Source organism: Pristis pectinata, chromosome 6 (assembly GCF_009764475.1).
Source record: "Pristis pectinata isolate sPriPec2 chromosome 6, sPriPec2.1.pri, whole genome shotgun sequence".
Classification (NCBI taxonomy): Eukaryota; Metazoa; Chordata; class Chondrichthyes; order Rhinopristiformes; family Pristidae; genus Pristis; species Pristis pectinata.
Window position 1 is genome coordinate 89,679,775 of NC_067410.1, and position 19,994 is coordinate 89,699,768.

Genomic DNA, 19,994 nt, shown 5'->3' on the forward strand with positions numbered 1-19,994 from the left:
CATAGTGATTCTGTGATCACATACTCCTCGACAGAAGATTACAGTGCAGTGGCTTGAATACATTGCTGCAGAGTTTAAGCTATTAAGTGTGGCTTCCTACGGGAAGACTGGCACCAGGAGGACAGAGTCCCTCGTTCAGCCAGAAGGAAAATCTGGGATACAGCACCTTAAGTAGGGGTCAAATAAAAGTATAAAAATTTTGAAAGAGTGTAAACGGTGAACTATCTACTAGAACACTGGACAGACTGTAGTTAATAAAGTCAAAGGAAAAGGATGTTAGATGATTATTTGTGAAAGAACAACAATTGTTGCAAAGATAGAGCCATCACTGACAGGCAAGGTTCTCCTGCATTGCTGTCTGGTTTCATAGTGAGCCCTGATAGCACTCGTCACTGCTGGGTGATCATTAAAATCTGTGTTCCACTTGTCATCTGGATTTTGTTTCCTCTTGCAAACAAGCAATAACATCTGGTTATTGTCTGCACCTTGTTGGGGGTGAAGTTGAGTGAGATTGGATGGAGGGCTAGGCATAGAAAATGGACACATCTGATTACATTTGAAGGCTGACAGCACCTTTTAAAGAAGCTGTTTAGTGTGGCTGAGATAGGAAAGCAAAACTAATGACAAGAAAAATAGTGGGTTAGGCTCTGAGGTTCTCTCCTACTACTGGGAGAACCCGGGTAATAATCAAGCACATATTGAAGCAGTGTAGACTTGAATAAAGCTGCTGCTTAATTTTTTCCAGTTAACTGTCATTCTAATGTGAACCAGATTGTTGAATTAAATTTTATGAAATTTACATTTGAGATTGGTGTTCCTTTTTTAATCAATTGAGGGCAAGACCTGTGAGGTGCAATGGAAGGCAGGTAGCCGAATGCTGGTGATGAAAACTGTGGGACTATCAAGGTATGGGAAGGATAGCTTGGGTGAAAGGTCCTTAGAAGAACTATTCTTAGTGCTCTGGCTGCCCTGGTGCTGGTGGTTAATGTTTCTGCTGAACCTGCTCTTCTCCACCTCCTCCTTCTCTTATCCCTTCTCCTAGTTTTTCTGTCTCTCTCTGCCTTCAGCCCCAAAGGCAGCCTAATCAGAATAAACAGGAATTAACTGATTCTGCAGCAGATTAGAGCATACCAGCTCCAGGCATTGCCCCCAGACATCAAAATTTATTTCTAGAATGAAAGAAAAAGCCTAAAGATATACTTGAAAAATGGGGAAGGTGTTATTGACTTTCTTGGTTTATTTGGATCACATACTATTGTTTCCCAGTTGCAGAAGAGCATAAAAGCAACAACATGCTTTGAACTGTAAAACTGTACCAGAATTAATCTGGCAATGGCATCAGTTTTGGAAAAGAATATACACATAAATCTCTGGAATTGATAACTACATGTTATACCTTTTGCTATTTTGGATAAGGTTGGCTTCCTTAGTTACGTTCAAATAGTTTCTGCAAGAAAGGAGCAGTTACTCTACTAGGAGTATTCTATAGGCCCCCGGTAGCGGTAGAGATATAGAGGAGCAGATTGGCAGGCAGTGTTTGGAGAGAAGCAAAAATAACAGGGTTGTTATAATGGGAGACTTCAACTTCCCAAATATAGACTGGAACCTGCTTAGTGCCAAAGGTTTAGATGGGACGGAATTTGTCAAATATGTCCAGGAGGGATTCTTGAGGCAGTATGTTGACAGGCCGACTAGAGGGAATGCCATGCTAGATCTAGTTTTAGGAAATGAACCGGGACAGGTGAAGGATCTATTGGTGGGTGAGCATTTGGGGGACAGTGACCATTGCTCCATAACCTTCAGCATTGTCATGGACAGGGACAAGTGCAGAGAGGACAAGAAGATATTTAATTGGGGAAGGGCGAACTATGAGGCTATAAGGAGAGAACGTGGGAGTGTAAAGTGGGATGTCCTTTTTGAAGGGAAATGTACCATGGAGATGTGGTCGATGTTCAGGGATCTTATGCAGGATGTTAGGATAAATATGTCCCGGTGAGGCAGAGAAGGAATGGCAGGGTGAAGGAACCGTGGGTGACGAGAGAGGTGGAACGACTAGTTAGGGAGAAGAAGGTAGCATACATATGGTATAAGCAGCAAGGTTCAGACAGGGCCCGTGAGGAATATAGAGTAGCGAGGAAGGAACTTAAGAAAGGGCTGAGGAGAGCTAGAAGGGGACATGAAAAGGCATTGGCTAGTAAGGTTAAGGAAAATCCCAAGGCCTTTTTCACCTATGTGAAGGGTAGGAGGATGGCTAGGGTAAAGGTAGGTCCGATTAAAGACAAAGGTGGGAGAATGTGCCTGGAGGCGGTGGAAGTGAGAGAAGTTCTCAATGAATACTCCTCTTCAGTATTCACTGAGGAGAGGGGTCTTGATGACGTGGAAGGGAGTGCTGGTAAGGGTAATGTTCTCGAGGTTGTAGATATCAAGAGAGAGGATGTGTTGAAGTTGTTAAATAATATCAAGACAGATAAATATCTGGGGCCTGACAGGGTTTTCCCCAGGCTGCTTCGAGAGGCGAGGGAGGAGATTGTTGAACCGCTGGTAAGGATCTTTGAGTCCTCGTTGTCCACGGGGATGGTGCCAGAGGATTGGAGGGTGGCGAATGTTGTCCCCTTGTTCAAAAAAGGTAGTAGGGATAGTCCAGGGAATTACAGACCGGTGAGCCTTACGTCTGTGGTGGGTAAGCTGTTAGAAAGGGTTCTAAGGGGTAGGATCTATGAACACCTGGAGAATCATGGACTGATTAGGGACAGCCAGCATGGCTTTGTGAAGGGAAGATCTTGCCTCACAAACCTGATAGAGTTCTTTGAGGAGGTGACGAGGAAGATTGATGAGGGTAGTGCGGTGGATGTGGTCTGTATGGATTTTAGTAAAGCGTTTGATAAGGTTCCTCATGGTAGGCTTCTTCAGAAGGTCAGAGGCCAAAGGATCCAGGGAAGCTTGGCTGTGTGGATTAGGAATTGGCTTGCCTGTAGAAAGCAGAGGGTTGTGGTGGAAGGAGTGCCCTCGGATTGGAGAGCAGTGACTAGTGGTGTCCCGCAGGGATCGGTTCTGGGACCCCTACTTTTTGTGATATTTATAGATGACTTAGATGAGGGGGTGGAAGGCTGGGTTAGTAAGTTTGCAGATGACACTAAGATCGGCGGTGTTGTGGATAGTGTGGAGGGCTGTCGGAACTTACAGAGGGATATTGATAGGATGCAGAGCTGGGCTGACAAGTGGCAGATGGAGTTCAATCCAGAGAAGTGTGAGGTGGTACACTTTGGAAGGACAAACTCCAGGGCAGAGTACAAGGTAAACGGCAAGGTACTCGGCAGTGTAGAGGAGCAGAGGGATCTGGGGGTTCATATTCACAGTTCACTGAAAGTTGCCTCACAGGTGGATAGAGCAGTTAAGAAGGCCTATGGGATGTTGGCTTTCATAAGTCGTGGGATTGAGTTTAAGAGCCGTGAAGTGATGATGCAGCTTTACAAAACTCTAGTTAGACCACACTTAGAGTACTGTGTTCAGTTTTGGTCGCCGCATTATAGGAAGGATGTGGAGGCGTTGGAGAGGGTGCAGAGGAGATTTACCAGGATGCTGCCTGGATTAGAGCGTATGGAATATGAGGAGAGGCTTAAGGTGCTAGGGCTTTATTCACTGGAAAGGAGGAGGATGAGAGGAGACATGATAGAGGTATATAAAATATTGAGAGGAATAGATAGGGTAGACAGCCAGCGCCTCCTTCCCAGGGCACCAATGCTCAAGATGAGAGGTCATGGCTTTAAGGTTATGGGTGGGAAGTTCAGGGGAGATGTCAGGGGGAGGATTTTCACCCAGAGAGTGGTTGGTGCATGGAATGCACTGTCTGGGGTGGTGGTGGAGGCAGATACATTGGACAGGTTCAAGAGTTTGTTGGATAGGCACATGGAGGAATGTGAGATAGAGGGATAAGTGGGAGGAAAGGTTTAGATAGTGTGAGGTTGGTTTGATGGACGGCACAACATGGTGGGCCAAAGGGCCTGTTTTGTGCTGTATGGTTCTATGGTTCTTAAGTAATAGTGGTTTTAGTCCATCTGTTTGACAGGAATAGCCTTGCAGCATAGGTATTTAAAAGACCAGCTTAAAGAAATGGCTCCAGAATCATGTTTGAACACTAGGGATGTTCAGCACCCAAAATGATTTGGGGTTTCACTACATCACTAAAAAGGCTGCTATTTCTCCCTGGCATCAGTTCTAAGGCAGGATAATCAGAAGTGAGACACAGTAGACTTAAGCTGACAGCTAGCATGAATACCCTTTGGCAAGGTGCTTCCAAGGGGAAGTAGCTAAATCTGTATTGAATTATGCTAAATCTGTATTGAATTATTTAGATATAAGTTGTTATTGTTGCCAGCTGTAATTGTAGTTGACTCTTTCTGTACCTGAAAAATATAATATCAATCAAGGGTGAAACAAAACATATGGCAGACCTCCTAGGCCACTTCCACATATCCTTTCCATTGCAATCAATGAAAAGAAGAAATGTGTATAAACAAGGTTGGAATTCATGACAGATGGGTGATCTAATATCTTCTGCTTTATATTTCCACCAGAAGCTTAAAGTTGTGACTTTAGTCACTGTGATGTTGCAGTCTTGAACTGAGCTTAGCATCCTGAGAGACCAAAAACTGACCTTCAGGTGCACGCCCACAATAATTCCAGTGGAAGTCTGGTGAAATGCCCCAGAAGTGGATCAAGATGCAAGTAGATCCAATACATGATGCCTGCATCTGACAGGATGTGATTTCATGTATTGAACTAAATTAGAGCTCATAATGTCTACTTAACTTTTCTCATGTGTGGTTCAGTGTATTATTTTATTAATAATAGAGCCAATTTATCCTCAAAGCTTTGCTGAGTAATGCTGTGAAATCAGCTCTCACTCAAATAAGTTAAACCCTGTTAATCATTTAGTTGAGCACCAGCTAAATACTCTGATGTTTCTTGCTGCACACTTAAATAGCAATGGCTTATTTTGTGTTCCATCACTTAAAGCGGTGGAATATATTCAGACGCCTCGTACAAGTAAAAGTTGAGCCAGTTGAAGGTGATGTGGTCTACTTTCTTTAGAAACAAACTGGGCCTTTACTAGTAAGTGGCCTGGACGGCAACCTCCTTGCATTTCTTCTACTTTTATTCAAGTGTGGCTGCCATGTCCATCACCATAGGCTATCACAATAAGAAGCTTCAAATAGGACAGATCCAGCCTATCAATGATAGGAATAATGGGGACCATTTCGTAAATAATTGTTTAACGTGATCTATTAAAGGTAACAAGTTAACTTTAAACAGGTCCTTATGCTTCTTGGTAATTTTAACACCCAAATACGTAAAATGGTCTGTTACTAATCTAAATGGTAATTGCCTATAAATTGGGGTTTGCATATTTAATGGAAAGAGTTCACTCTTATTAAGATTTAATCTATAACCAGAAAAAGCACTAAACTGAGCAAGCAGTGATAATACTGCAGGGATGGATTCCTCTGGGTTAGAAATATAAAGTAACAAGTCATAGAGATACCTTATGAATCCCCTGTCCACGAGTGATACCAAATATATTAAAAGAATCCCGAAGGGCAATTGCCAAGGGTTCCAAAGCAATATCAAATAATGGAGGACTTAGAGGGCAACCCTGTCTAGTGCCTCGAAAAAGCCTGAACAGAGGGGATCTCTGATTATTAGTAAGTATTGAAGCCATAGGTGTATGATAAATCAATTTGATCGCAGATATAAAATTGGGACTAAAATTAAATTTCTCAAGTGTATGAAATAAATATTCCCATTCAACTCTATCAAATGTCTTTTCAGCATCTAATGAAATAACACATTCTGGAATTCTAGATGAGGGGGTATATATGATATTCATTAACCTCCTAATGTTAAAATGCAAATAACAATTCTGGATAAATCCTGTCTGGTCATCAGAGATAATTTGTGGAATAACCTTTTCCAATCTAGAAGCCAATATTTTGGAATCCACATTTAATAAAGAAATAGGTCTATAAGATGCACATTCAGTGGGATCTTTATTCTTTTTAAGAATTAAAGAGATAGTAGCGTCATAAAAGGATTGTGGTAGTTTACCCACTGATAGGGCATCTTTAAAAATTTTTCCTAAATAGGGAGAAAGAAGATCAGAAAAAGATTTTAAAAATTCGACTGTATACCCATCAGGACCGGGTGTTTTACCTGAATTCATTGAAAAAATTGCCTTCTTTATTTCTTCCTCCAAAATGGGTGCATCTAATATTGAATGTTCATTACATGATAATTTTGGAGTCTTCAGGTCCCTTAAAAATTCATGCATTAATGTAGAATCCTCAGGGAATTCTAATTGGTATAAAGAAGTATAAAATTCTTGAAAAGATTTATTGATTTGTTCATGGTCCACCGTATAGTTACCATATGGTTTACAAATTATAATAATCTGACGTTTAGTTGAAGCAGCTTTCAATTGATTGGCAAGCAATCTACCAGATTTGTCACCATGTATATAAAACTGACTTCTGGTTTTAAGTAATTGATTTTCGATTGGAGATGTTAATAGTAAACTTATGTTGTAATTGAAGTTCCGTTCTCTTCTTATAAAGCTCCAAATTAGGAGCATCAGAATATTTTTTATCGATTTCTTTAATCTCATCAGCCAATATACGTATTTCATTATACGGTTATATACGTATAATGTGGTTAAGATGAATATTATACCAAAATTGCTATATCTATTTCAGGCGATTCCAACTTTGATCCCGAAATCTTTTTTCTGACACTATTGATTCTAAGATTCTTTCATATATATGGCAGAATAAAAACCCAAGAAATATTTACAAAAATTAAAAAAGGATGGTGGCATGGCTTTGCCTAACCTTAGATTATATTACTGGGCAATTAATATCAGATATTTAATTTTTTGGGTACGAGATTTAGATGTAATTCAATGTCCCAAATGGGTATACCTTGAGTATGAATCAGTGCAAGGATTTGCATTAGTTTCTATTTTAGGAGCCTCACTCCCTTTTGCACTTACTAAATTAAGTAAACATATGACTAACCCAATAGTTAAACATACAATACGAATATGGTTTCAATTCCATAAATTCTTTGGATTGAATAAATTTAACTTACCAAGCCCCATTCAATCTATTTTTTTCTTTCAACCATCCAGAATTGACTTAGCTTTTTCTTTATGGAAAATGAAGGGAATAACATGTTTTCGTGATCTATTCATTGATAACTGTTTTTTATCTTTTGAACAGTTGTCTAATAAATACAATTTGCCTAAATCACACTTTTATCGATACTTACAGATTAGAAATTTTTTAAAAGTTACTATGCCACCTTTTCTGACTCCATATAAAATTGAAATTACGGAAAAAATTTTAGGCTTTAATCCCTATCAGAAGGGCTTGATAGCAATAATTTATGATCTAATTATGAAAATACATCCAGAGACACTTAATAAAATTAAGAATGAATGGGAAAGAGAACTCCAGATACTTTTACCCAAAGGGACATGGAAGAAAATTCTTCAATTAGTTAATACATCTTCAATGTGTGCCAGACACTCTTTGATACAACTTAAGGTGGTTCACAGGACCCATATGTCGAAGGACAAGTTAGCCCGTTTTTATCACCATATAAATCCTATATGTGATAGATGTAATTCGGAGGTGGCTTCCCTGACACACATGTTTTGGTCCTGTCCTCTTTTGGAAAGATATTGGAAGGATATTTTTAACATTATTTCAACTGTATTGAATATTGATTTACAACCTCACCCAATCGCTGCAATTTTTGGGTTACCAATGATGGAATCTGGCCACTTATCTGCTGCTGCTTGTCGTATGATTGCCTTTGTTACATTAATGTCCAAGCGATCCATTTTGTTTCAATGGAAGGATCCAATACCTCCCACCACCTTTCAATGGTTTTCTCAAACTATATCATGTTTAAACTTCAGAAAAATTAGGAGTGGCACTGTTGATTCTTCACTTAAATTTAAGGAAGTTTGGAGTCCATTTATTCAATACTTTCATATGATATAGATCCCTTTTCAATAATCTTTGAATTTAGAGGAGCTTAGTTGACAACATAATAATGCTCTTTGTTCATCGAGAAACATCAGTCCTTTTCTTTTCTTTTGAAATTTTTTTTAGTTTGTTTTGTTTTATTACTTATAATTTTTTTTTCGATTTGGGGTTTTTTTATATAATAAATCTTTTTCTTTCTCATTTTGATTTTTTTTTGTAATATATTTGTTTACCAAGAAACTGTGAGGCCTATAATATAATTTTTATTCTTTATGACTATATATCATGATTGTCCTCCCGATCTCTTTGTATTATGTGTATAATTACCGATGTTATATGTATTAATCTGTATTAATTTGCAAATTAATAAAAAGATTGAAAAAGAAAGGAAGACAAATAGGACATCCTAAAAGTAGGGGAGAAGTGGCACGGTACTGAACCTGGCTAGCATCTCTGACAATGTCAAGCTGCTAGCATTTAGAAATGGCTGCCGAAACAATGTAATTCTATCCAAGAATGCTTAAAAGTAATCTCTTTCTTTTCAATACCAGCCCATCTCATTAAACCCTAAAATAGCTAATGACAGCTGAAGGTGGAGTGGAAGGTGTTTATGATTGCACCCTGCCCTTCATTTGAACTTCACACGATTTGTGTGTAAATTCATCTGACATTTCATTGTATATAATTTATCAATTCGTTGCTGAGTTTGGTGCAGAAAAACACAGGGTTAATGCCATTCAGATAGATTAAGGGGTATGGATTAATGCTCACGTTGCACCCATTCAGCAGGGCAAAGGAAAGGCGTACGTTATCTCTAACATGACATGTAACTGCTCTTTCAGGCAAGATGGAATTACAAAGAAATAAAACACAATAAATAGCCGAATCTCTTGGAATTATATTAAATCTAATGTATTGTGTGAAGTGCTAGTCGCCCAGCTCGAGAAAGGATGTTATTAAGCTGGAAAGAGTGCAGAAAAGATTCACAAGAGTGTCACTGGGACTGCAGGGCTTGAGCTATAAGGGGAGACTGGATGGGCTGGGGCTTTTTTCCCTGGAGTGTAGAAGGCTGAGGGGTGACATTTCAGAGCCATACAAAATCATGAGGGGCATAGGTCAGGTGAATGGTCACGGCCTTTTTCCCAGGGTAGGGGGGTCTAAACTAGAGGGCCTAAGTTTGTGAGAGGGGAAAGATTTAAAAGAGACCTGAAGGGCAACACTTTCATAGAGATGGTCGTGGGTATATGGAATGAGCTACCAGAGGAAGCTGTAGAGGTGGGTACATTTACAATGTTTAAAAGACATTTAGACAGGTGTGTGGATAGGAAAGGTTAAGAGGGACGGGGGCCAAGCACAGGCAAATGGGACTAGCTCAGGTAGACAACTTGGTCGGCATGGACAAGGTGGGCCAAAGGGCCTGTTTCTGTGCTGTATGACTCTATATGTAACGTGCACAAGTGTAGCACTGAGTAAAGAACTTTATAAATCAAGTTCACCATGTAGAACAATCTTGATATATTAATGTGCCAGGCACTGCTGTGTTAGTTGAGAGTTGCTGCTTATCTCTGCCTAATCTCAACATGAAGAAACCTACGTACACATCAGTATCTATCAATATTAAATGTTTTCCTCATCTTTGACGATGGTGTTTAAATATGATGGTTCCAGGCACACAAGCTTTGATTAAGGGCTTCAACCTGAAAAAATAACTGTTCCTTTTTCTACAGATGCTGTCCGACATGCTGAATATTCCCATCATTTACAGATTTTATTTTGGATTTCCAGCATCTGCAGCTTTTTTTCAGTTTTCATGTAAGCATTTAGCATCTTACACTGCAGTTATGCTTCCCCTTGTGAAGTCCATGTAGTCAACTTGCCAGGTCTGAGCTGATGCTCTAGTGATTCCAGTCAGAAAGAATTCAAGTCAGAAATTTAATGCAGACATGAACACAAACATTTCATTGGCAATATGTTTTAAGCAATTTTTGAGCTGAGACTAATTTAAAATTTAATTGGAATTATTTTCTATTAAATGGTCCAGATTGCTGTCCTGCCTGCAGCACAGCTGGCAACACACCAATCTTATGCTCACTATCTCCAGGGCTTCCTTTATTAGCCTCTTTTACTTGCTCCTTGTTTTCTTCACTAAGAGCAAACCTGCAAGCATGTATCAAATTATAGTCACCTTGGATGTCACTATGGGGCTGTTCGGTTAGGCATTCCCAGATCTTCCCAACTGGTGCATCCTTTCCTTTTCATGTGCCAATGGTATACTAATTTATGTCCTTGTGGAAGTATGGCTTTGTTGTATCTTATTTAGTTGAATTTCAAATTTTGGGTTTGGCCAAAACGCAACTTCTCATAGATCTATCAAGCAAACAATAGAGCATGAAATCAGCTTGGCAGTGAATGCTTCCAGGGTGGTGCAGTTCAACATCCAAAGCATCACAGGTTCTGGTGATTCCACAGTCAGGATATGTCTCACATGCTCATACTTGTAACACAGAGCAAACGTACATGGGGGAAAGAGAATCAGCAGGTCATTGAATAAGGTTGGAGGAGTATCCTTGCTTGGGAGGTTATCAAGCTATACATAATGGGCAGAAGTAAGTGAAAATATACTAGTCAGGGCAACAGCTGTCTGCAGTACCCCAGCCTATAAAGCTTGCAGAGGGAAACTGTTGCCAGTGTATGATTCATTGTGCAGGGTATACAGATAAAGGGCTGTACAAGAAGTAGAAAATGCTTGAAATACTCAGCAGGTCAGGGAGCAGCTGTGGAGAGAAACTGAGTTAACGTTTCAAGTTGACACCCTTTATCGGAACTGGGAAGAGATGGAGATAAACAAGTTTTAAGGCACAAAGCGAGAAAGGAGCTGAGAAAACAAAAGTGGGTGGAAGCTATTACATGACAAAAAAAGATGATAAAGGTGGAAGAGAACGATGATGGAATAAATAGAGGAAAAGAAGATTAGTCTGGAGGAGATGCAGGTAGGTGGAACAAAACCTTTATCTAAAATTACAAATGGAAGTTAACGGTGTTCTGAAATAGAAACTGGAAATGCAATTATCTAAAATTGTTGAACTCATTGGTGAGTCCCGAAGCTGTAATGTGCTACTTTGGATAACAAAATACTGTTCTTTGACCTTACATTGAGATTCATTAGACAAGAATACTAGGCTGAGGACAGAGTGGGAATGAGACAGGAAATTAAAATAACCGTCAACCAAAAGCTGACAGCCACATTGAGCAGAGCCATTTCACAAAGCAGTCACTCAATGTGTGTTTGGCTTTCTTGGTGTGGAGGAGATCACACTGTATGCAGCAACAGTCATGTAATAAATCGAAAGAAGCACGACCAAATCACAATTCCACCTGGAGAGAGTGTTTAGGGAAGAGATGAGGTAAAAGGGCAGGTGTGGCTTCAAATTCCAGTTGCATGGGAAAGTGCCATGGAAAGGGCTGGGGTCATTGGCGGAAATTGAGGAGTGGTCCTCGGTATCATGAAGGGAAAGGTTCCACTGGAACGTTGAAAGAAGGAAGTGAAATTGTATTTAGCAGTGGCAAGACATCATTGTCAGAACTGATGGAGGTTGATCCATGGAATCTGGAGGCTAGTGGGGCAAAAGGCAAGAACAAGGGAATCTTGTCCTAGTTCTGGGAATGGGAAGAAAGGGTGACAGCAGAAGTGCAGGAAATGGAATGAAGTGAAAGGAAAACATTTTGGAAATGGAAAGTGACATTGTTGGAACAAAATTGAATATAAACAATGAAAGGGTAACTAGGAAGGGAATAAGTCCCCTTAAGGATCAACATGGTCATCTTTATGTGGAGCCACAGGAGAGGGGCGAGGTATTAAATTAATGTTTCTCATCTGTATTTACTGTGGACGTCATGGAAGCTGGAGAATTCAGTTAAGAGAATAGTGATGTCTTGAAACATATCCACATTACAAAACAGGAGGTGTTGGCAGTCTTGGTGCTTAAGGGTGAATAAATACCCAGGGCCTGACCAAGTATATCGTAGGATATTGTGAGAAGCCAGGCAAGTAATTGCTGGGGCCCTGGCAGAGATACTTGCATCATCGTTAGCACCGGGTGAGGAACTAGAAGATTGGAGGGTGGCTAATGTCAAGAAGGGCTTCAAGGACAAGCCGGTGAGCCTAACATCAGTGGTGGGAAGGTCACTGGAGGGGATTTAGAGAGGCAGGATCTACCTGCATTTGGAAGGGCAAAGATTGATTTGGGATAGTCAACATAGCTTTGTGCATGGGAAATCGTATCTCATGAATTTCATTGAGTTTTTTGCAGAGATGAGCAAGAGGATTGACAGGGCCAGGACTTGTTAGTGAGACCTTACTTGGAGAATTATGTGCAGTTCTGATCACCCAGCTATAGGAAAGATGTCATTAAGCTGGAAAGGGTGAAGGAAAGATTCACAAGGATGTTACTGGAACTGGAGGGCTTGATTTACTAGGAGAGACTGGATAGACTGGGGCTTTTTTCTCTAGAGCATAGGAGGCTGAGTAATGACCTTACAGAGGTATGTAAAATCATGAGATGAATAGTCACAGTCTTTTTCCCAGGATAGGGTTGTTTAAAACATAGATTTAAAGTGAGAGGGAACATTTTAAAGGGGATCTGCAGAACACCTTTTTCACACAGAGGGTGATAGTTTTGTGGAATGAGCTGCCAGGAGGAGAGATGGAGGCGAGTACAATTGCAAGTTTTGTGAGACATTTAGACAAGGATGTGGATAGGAAAGAGAAGGGATATGGGACTAGCTCAGGTAGGCAACTTGGTTGGCATGGGTAATTTGGGCTGAAGGGCCTGCTTCTGTGCTTTATAACACTGTGACTCTAAGATAGAGAAACCCGGGGAGTGAAACTGAGCCCTTAGAAGAAGCAGGATGGGAGGAAGCATAGTCAATGTAATAGTGAGATCCATGGGATTCCAGTAAGTGTTGGGAGCCAGCCTATCCACTAGGATGCACATAGCAAAGTTGGGATGGAAGGAGTAGGAGATGGTTGTGCGCAAGTGAGAGATGAATTGAAATTTTGGATGATTGATTTCTTTAGTTCAGGGAAAGTTGCACAAAACGCTTTTCAATGCACTTAAAAAAGGGGTGAGCAGGAGGGCCTGAATATCAACTGAAGCAGGGAATGTTTCACATATTTCTCAAACAGGTGAGATTAGTTGGGCCCCTTGGGTCCCCATAACAACACTTCTTTTAGAGTGGAGTCATAGAAGAAGATTGTCCATGTGAGAATAAGTTCAGTTCAGTGGAGGAGAGTGGTGAGCTCTTCTTCTTATTTATCCGTTTCTCGGGATCTGGGTGACAATTTCAATGCCAGCACTTACTGCCTGCCCCTAATTGCACTTGACAAGGTGGTGATGAACCACTGCCGTGAACTGCTACAGTTATTCTGGTGAACCAACTCGCTCAATGCTGACAGGTATGAAATTACAGGAATAAAATCCAGCAATGGTGAAAGACTGGTGATATACTTCCAAGCCAGCACGTTGTTCAACGTGGAGGGAAGCTGCAGGTGGCAGTGTTTCCAGTGTCCTGTGCTTTATGACGGTGAATGCCATGAGTTTGAGAGGTAGTACTGGAGAAGCCTGACTGAGTAACTCCATTGGATTTTTCAGGTGGCACCCATTGCAGACTCGGCATCAGTGGTGGAGAAAATGATTGTTTAGTGGTCAATGGGGAGCAATCTGGAAGGTTGCTTGAACCTGGATGGCGTTGAGCTGCTTGAATGTTGTTTGTCTTACGCTTAGGCAAATGGAGAGTATTCCTTTGTGTTCCTAACCTGTGTCTTGTGGTGTCAGGTGGCAGGCCACTCACTGCAGGGTACCCTGCCTCAGACACCAAGTGCTTATGTGACCAGTTCAGTTGAATTTCTGGTCAACTGTGATCCCCTGGATGTTGATAGTGGGGGAAATTTAGCGATGGCAATGTCATGGGCAGGTGGTTGGACTCTTTTGTTGGAGATGGTCATTGTCTGCCACTTTTGGGCTGTGAATATTGCTCATCATTCGTCAGCACAAATCTGAATGTTGTGCAGGTCATGCTGCATGCCCCTTCATTTGCTGAGGAGTTGTGAATCGTATGGATCATTGTGCAATCATCAGAGAACATCCCAATTTCCGACCTTGTGATAGAACAAAGGTCATTTTTGAAACAATTGAAGGTAGTTGGACCCAGGGTGGTGGTGGCCAGAGGAACTCCTGCAATGCTGTTCTGGGACTGGGATGATTGACCTCCAACAACGACAAACATCTTCCTTTGTGAGAGGTGTGACTGGAGCGATTCAAATATTTTCCCACTGATGCTCTTTGACTTCATTTTTACCAGGGCTCCTTTATGTCACACTCAGTCAAATGCTACCCAAATGTCAAAGGTAGTCACCCTCATGGCCTGTCTGGAATTCAACCCTTTGGTTCACCTTAGGACCAGCTTTCTCAGAAGGGTAAACCTGGAAGACTTATGAAGACCAAGTACTGCCCTTATGTCCAGAAGATCTCAGTCAACTTCTCTGTTATTAGAAGACAAATCCAGAGGGCAGAATCAAAGTAAATAGCTTGTACAAAGTACAATGGAAAGAATCTAGTTGATAATCAAGACCTTGTTCCACTATGAAAGCCTGGTTACTACTTCAGAATTAAAACCTGCCTTACCTGTCAGCTCATGCAGATTCATTGATCAGCATGTTTCCATGAGACACCATTGTACGGTACAAAATACAAGCTGTTTTGCAGTCAAGCAACTGAAGCTCTGAGAGAAAGAAGGCAAGTGAGCACAATCTTGCCAAAAGCCCACAGCACCTGATGCAGTTAATCTTGGCTAAAGAAACACAGAGGGCATTCACTGGCTCATGTACATCCTTACATTGTTGGCACTTCTGCCATGTCCGGTCACGGATGAACCTGAGGTATAATGTGTTGAAATGGTTCAGGGCAAATGAAATAAGGCTAACCAGTTGGAAACCAGTCCATGGTGTAATCAAATAATATGATAAAAGAATAAAAGTTCTTGCGTATCTTCTCCATGATTGTAAAAGTGGTTCAAGAGAAGCCTCCCATCCCAGATGTGAAAAAATCTGTAATCTTGGATAAAGTTCAGTTCTTTATGTTCAAGGCCATTTTGAGAAAAATAAATGTTGACGTGCGAGGAAGAGTCATTTCTTGGAAGCAATTTTAGCAACAGAAGAGCTCTGTGAATTTCATTGGACGTGAAGAGGCCTGGCATGTAGGCAGGTGACAAAAGCTTAAGGCAGGTTCATCAAAGCAAAGAAGTTGTATTAACCTGGTAATAGAGAATCTGTGCTTTTGAGGATATCAGTGGAGCAGAAACTCTGTTTGGTAAAAGTACAGTGATAGAGCAGGGGAGCAACAATCACTGAGTTCACACAGCCATCCCAATATTATCCCCGTCACAAATGTTCCCATTTCACCTGCGGAGACCGCTCACCTCATAAAGTTCAAGAATAAAAGTTACAGCAAGCAGTAAAATCTCCAGGCAGCTTTGGAACAGCTGTGATTTCAACCCCACACGCTGCCTTCACGTGAAATGTAGAGATTAAAATTGCAGATATGATTTTCATTGTCCAATGGCAGAGTCTGGAAGAAATCAAAATATATTGAGTCAGTCTCAACTGCCAGTAGGAAAGGCAGCCACCTGAATATTTACAGCTAAGATGATCAAGTACTTTCCATAGTTGTTTGCCTTCTGGAATTGCTGTATCATGAAATCAAACCAAAGTCAAAGAATGTGGTTCTAAAGATAAGGATTTTGAACTATCAACAATGAAGGATTGGTGATGTATTTCCTGGTACATGTCTCATGATCCCATGTGCCTGCTGCCATCCTGGGTAGTAAAATGGTCACAGTTTGAGTGGTGGGTGACAAATTGCTGCACTGCACCTTGCAGACAGTACATCCTGCAGTGGTTGTGGCAGAGGTGAATGAATTTGAAGGTGGATGAGGGGCCAATCAAGTATGCTGCTGGGTCTTTGCCACTGAGCACCCTGAGTGTCATTGGTGCTGCACTTCTCCAGACAGGTGAGAAATATTTCATCACATTTCTCATGTGTCTTGTCGTTAGTAGTAAGCGTTTAGAGAATCAGGAGGGGAATCGATAAACACATATTATCCATTCACAGATTTGATTTTGTAGTCAGTTAAGGTTTTGGTCAGTGATGGTCCCCAGAAGGTTATTGACATTAAATATGATGAATGTCATGTGATTGAATATCACTGGAAGATGGCTGAATTCCTCATATTAGAGATAGTTATCATTTGGTATCATAATGGTACAATTAGTTTCCCAGACTAGTAATGACAAAGGCCTGGGCTAACAATGGTAGAGACCTGAGTTCAAATTCTGTCTTGGCTGCTATGTAATTTAAATTTTATTGATACCCTGGAATTTAAAAACAAGCTGAACAGTTGCAATGATGGCCACAAAATTACTGGATTATCATAAAAATTTATCTAGTTGGCACATATCTTTTGGGGGAGGAAATCTGCCATCCTTACCCAGTCAGCCTGTATGTGACTTCAGGCTATCAGTGTCAGTGACTCTTCAATGGCCCCTCAAACAGACTTGCAATTTACTCATTTCAGTAAATGTTGCCCTTGCCAGTTGCTTCCAGATCCTGAAATTTAAAAAAAACAATTTGGCATTTGTGACCTGGACAACACTTTGTCACTTAACCACCCATCCCTGCATGTTCAGATCTTGCTGCGTACAGAAGTAAATGACCTTGTTATCACCAGAGACTGTACAACATTACACAAAGCAGCAGGCCCCAGTTTTTCTTTGAATAAGACAGTATATATTCTGATATCATTCACTGAGGAAGGATTTTAAAAAAACATTTTCATATGGCAGTGAAGCTCCCAAGCACATGTTCTTGACAGCCTGGTTTATAAACACGCCTCAAAGGGAGGATATCTTTTTTTCCTAGATTTCCTTTAAAAGTGCTGTACATATTTGGCAAAAATACAATAGTCAACTTTTATGAAACATTAAGTGCATATATGGTGATTAATAAAATATTATGTAAAAATACTGCTTCAAAATTAGTCCTAGAAATATTTATTTTATTTAAGTTCATGGTGATTACTTTCACATCAAAGATTACTTTTTGAATAATACATCTTGGCTGACATGTTTTCTGGCTACTTTATGGAAAGCAGCCATGTCTTTGATTTGTGGATGAGGATATAGTTACTGCTGGATGAAATGCATTAATGAGGCCACAGCGAGAGAGCTGTGTACAGTTCTGGTCACCATCCTGCAGGAAGAATGAGTTAGCACTACAGTGGGTGCAGTGTTAGTTTTTGAGAAACATGAGAAGAGACTGATTAGGTTGGGTTTGTTTTCTTTAGAACAATTATGAGAGGGTTAGAACAGGAAATAATCCTTCCCTGAAGCAGAGAAGTTGATAACCAGGGAACATTGATAATTGGTAAACAGAGTGAAATATTTTTCATCCAGAGTGAATGGAGGTCCGGATCTCGCTGTAAGAAATAATGGTGGATACAAAAACGTTCATTAAATTGGTAAATTTAATTGGTAATTTAGTTTATTATTGTCACCTCTACCAAAGTACAGTGAAAAACGTTGTTTTGCATGCCATCCATACAGATCATTTCATCACATCAGTACATCAAGGTAGTACAAGGGAAGAGCAATAACAGAATGCAGACTACAGTGTTACAGTTAGAGAAAGTGCAGTGCAGGCAGACAATAAGTTGCAAGGCCACGACAAGGTAGATTGTGAGGTCAAGAGTCCATCTTATCGTACTAGGGAACCGTTCGGTAGTCTTATGACAACAGGATAAAAGCTGTCCTTGAGCCTGGTGGTACGTGCTTTCAGGCTGTTGTATCTTCTGCCCGATGGGAGGGGAGAGAAGAGAGAATATCCGTGGTGGGTGGGGGTCTTTGATTATGCTGGCTGCTTTACTGAGGCAGAGAGGAGTATAGAGTGTATAGACAGAGTCCATGGAGGGGAGGCTGGTTTCCATGATGTGCTGAGCTGTGTCCACAACTCTCTGCAGTTACATTACATTTAAAAGATTCCTGGATGAACACATGAAGACCTGTAGCCTACTAATCAATGGCTGGAGAGCTATGAAGTGCAATAAACCCAATAATAATAATCTTACCCATTCCTCCCTCACATTTGTGCAGCATAAATGGCCTTTTGGATTTCTCTTTCCCAGTTGTGACAAAGGGTCTCTGAATTGAAACTTTAACTGTTTCTCTTTCCACAGATGCTTCCCAAACAATTGGATGTTTCCAGTATTTTTTGTTTTAAACCCAAATTGATCCATGCCTGGCATGGATATATTGGGCCAAATGTTATCCTCCTCAATTCTATGATGTGAGTTTTAATTTTTGTAGAGTAGACTCTGGATGTTTATTAGATTTCTGTGAGGGGGCAGCAATTTGTTCTTTCTCTGCCCCGTTCCCTGGATGGGTCAAAAGCTTTGGCTGGCAGCATTGGAGATGCAAGGTCATACTTCAAATAAACTTAATTAGTGGTCTGAATGGTCTTCAGCTTGTCTCTAGACTTGTCGGCAGTGCAGGAGTTTGGATCAGGCTCTCATCAATACTGAGGTGTTTCTTTGCTATGGTTCCAGGAAGTGTAAAGGAATGAATCTTTAGCAGGAATGCTGTTGGCTGCCTGCTGGCAGTGTAAACATTTGAGATGAATAGAGAGAAGCTCATTGGTTAAATAATAGATTGTCCTTGTAAGGGCTTCCAGCAGATGACGTTCTTCTGGGAAATTGCAGTCCAAAGCTTTACCATAATGTGAACTTTTCTTTCCTATGAATTCAAGATCAGTAATATTAGTAGCTGGAAAATAAGTGAAACTCACCGCAGATACACTCTGGCCTGATTATTAAGAAGAAAGTTAAAATAATGAATATCTTCCATTCAGTCAAATTTCACTTAATTGGATTCATTCTGGACTATTTGCTGGAATTTATCTTTCAGAAATCAGATGTAATGAGCCATCTTTCCTTTTATTTGTGGGTAGTTCCTTTTCCTAATTGAAGAACAAATATTTATATCCTGTTGCTCAACTCTTGGCAATATACGTAAGTCAGGAGACTAAAGCTTAGATTTGATAACTCATAATCCTTTACAATAAAAAAGAGAAATAAAGGACTGCAGATGCTGGAATCTAGATGAAAACACTGAGGCTGGTGGAACTCAGCAGGCCAGGCAGCATCCATGAAGCTGCCTCCACCTCCACGGATGCTGCCTCGCCTGCTGAGCTCCTCCAGCATCATAGTATTTTCATCCTTTACAGTAATTCCAGTGTCTGTAATCACTTCATCACTTTACTTCACACAGAACGTTATGGCAGCAAGCATCAGACCTCCATTCTGTACAATTTTTGTGCACACCCAGAGTTATAAATATTACATCAATGGCCTTCACCTGCTTCATGTCTTCCACATGGGACGTCTGTGATGCTTTCTCTAATAAATAGTCTCTTTTTATAGTCGCGTTCATTGACCCCTTCTCATGCTAAGACCTCTCCCCCTAAGTATTTTATGCAGCTTCCATTCTTAGTCACTTCCTTTTTTGTTGCTATTCAACCCCTCAGCAAAGCCATTCTGAAACAGACTGACAGTTTTCATATCTACACCATCAACGGTGAACACTATCTGTTCACTCATTGATCCAAAGGCTGTTGCTACACTCTCTATCTGCATACCTCATGATCACCAAGATTAGAAATGAATTACTGGAGCTCTGACCTTTAGTTCCCAACTACATGCTTCTCATCTTATTCCAGTCATTTCCCAGACAGCCATCTCAGGCTTTTACAGGATCTTAGTTTGCTGCTTGATTCCAGGGTGTGCCTCTTTCTCTCCATCCATTTCATTAATTACCAGGACAGTACTTTCTCAAAGTTG

General features: G+C 40.6%; 1 protein-coding gene across 2 annotated transcripts in view; it reads left to right on the forward strand.

Moving 5' to 3' along the window:
- Nucleotides 1-19,994, forward strand: part of clcn2c (chloride channel 2c) — a 456,139-nt gene that overhangs the window by 408,247 nt on the left and 27,898 nt on the right. The window contains exon 21 of one of the 2 annotated variants that reach the window (XM_052017637.1): nucleotides 4,575-4,660. The exons of the other annotated variant lie outside the window; for it this stretch is intronic. Within the exon in view, the coding sequence (XP_051873597.1) occupies nucleotides 4,575-4,619 (45 nt within the window). The 3' untranslated portion in view covers nucleotides 4,620-4,660. Of the gene's footprint in view, nucleotides 1-4,574; nucleotides 4,661-19,994 lie in introns of those variants that run through there. 2 annotated transcript variants of the gene reach the window in all.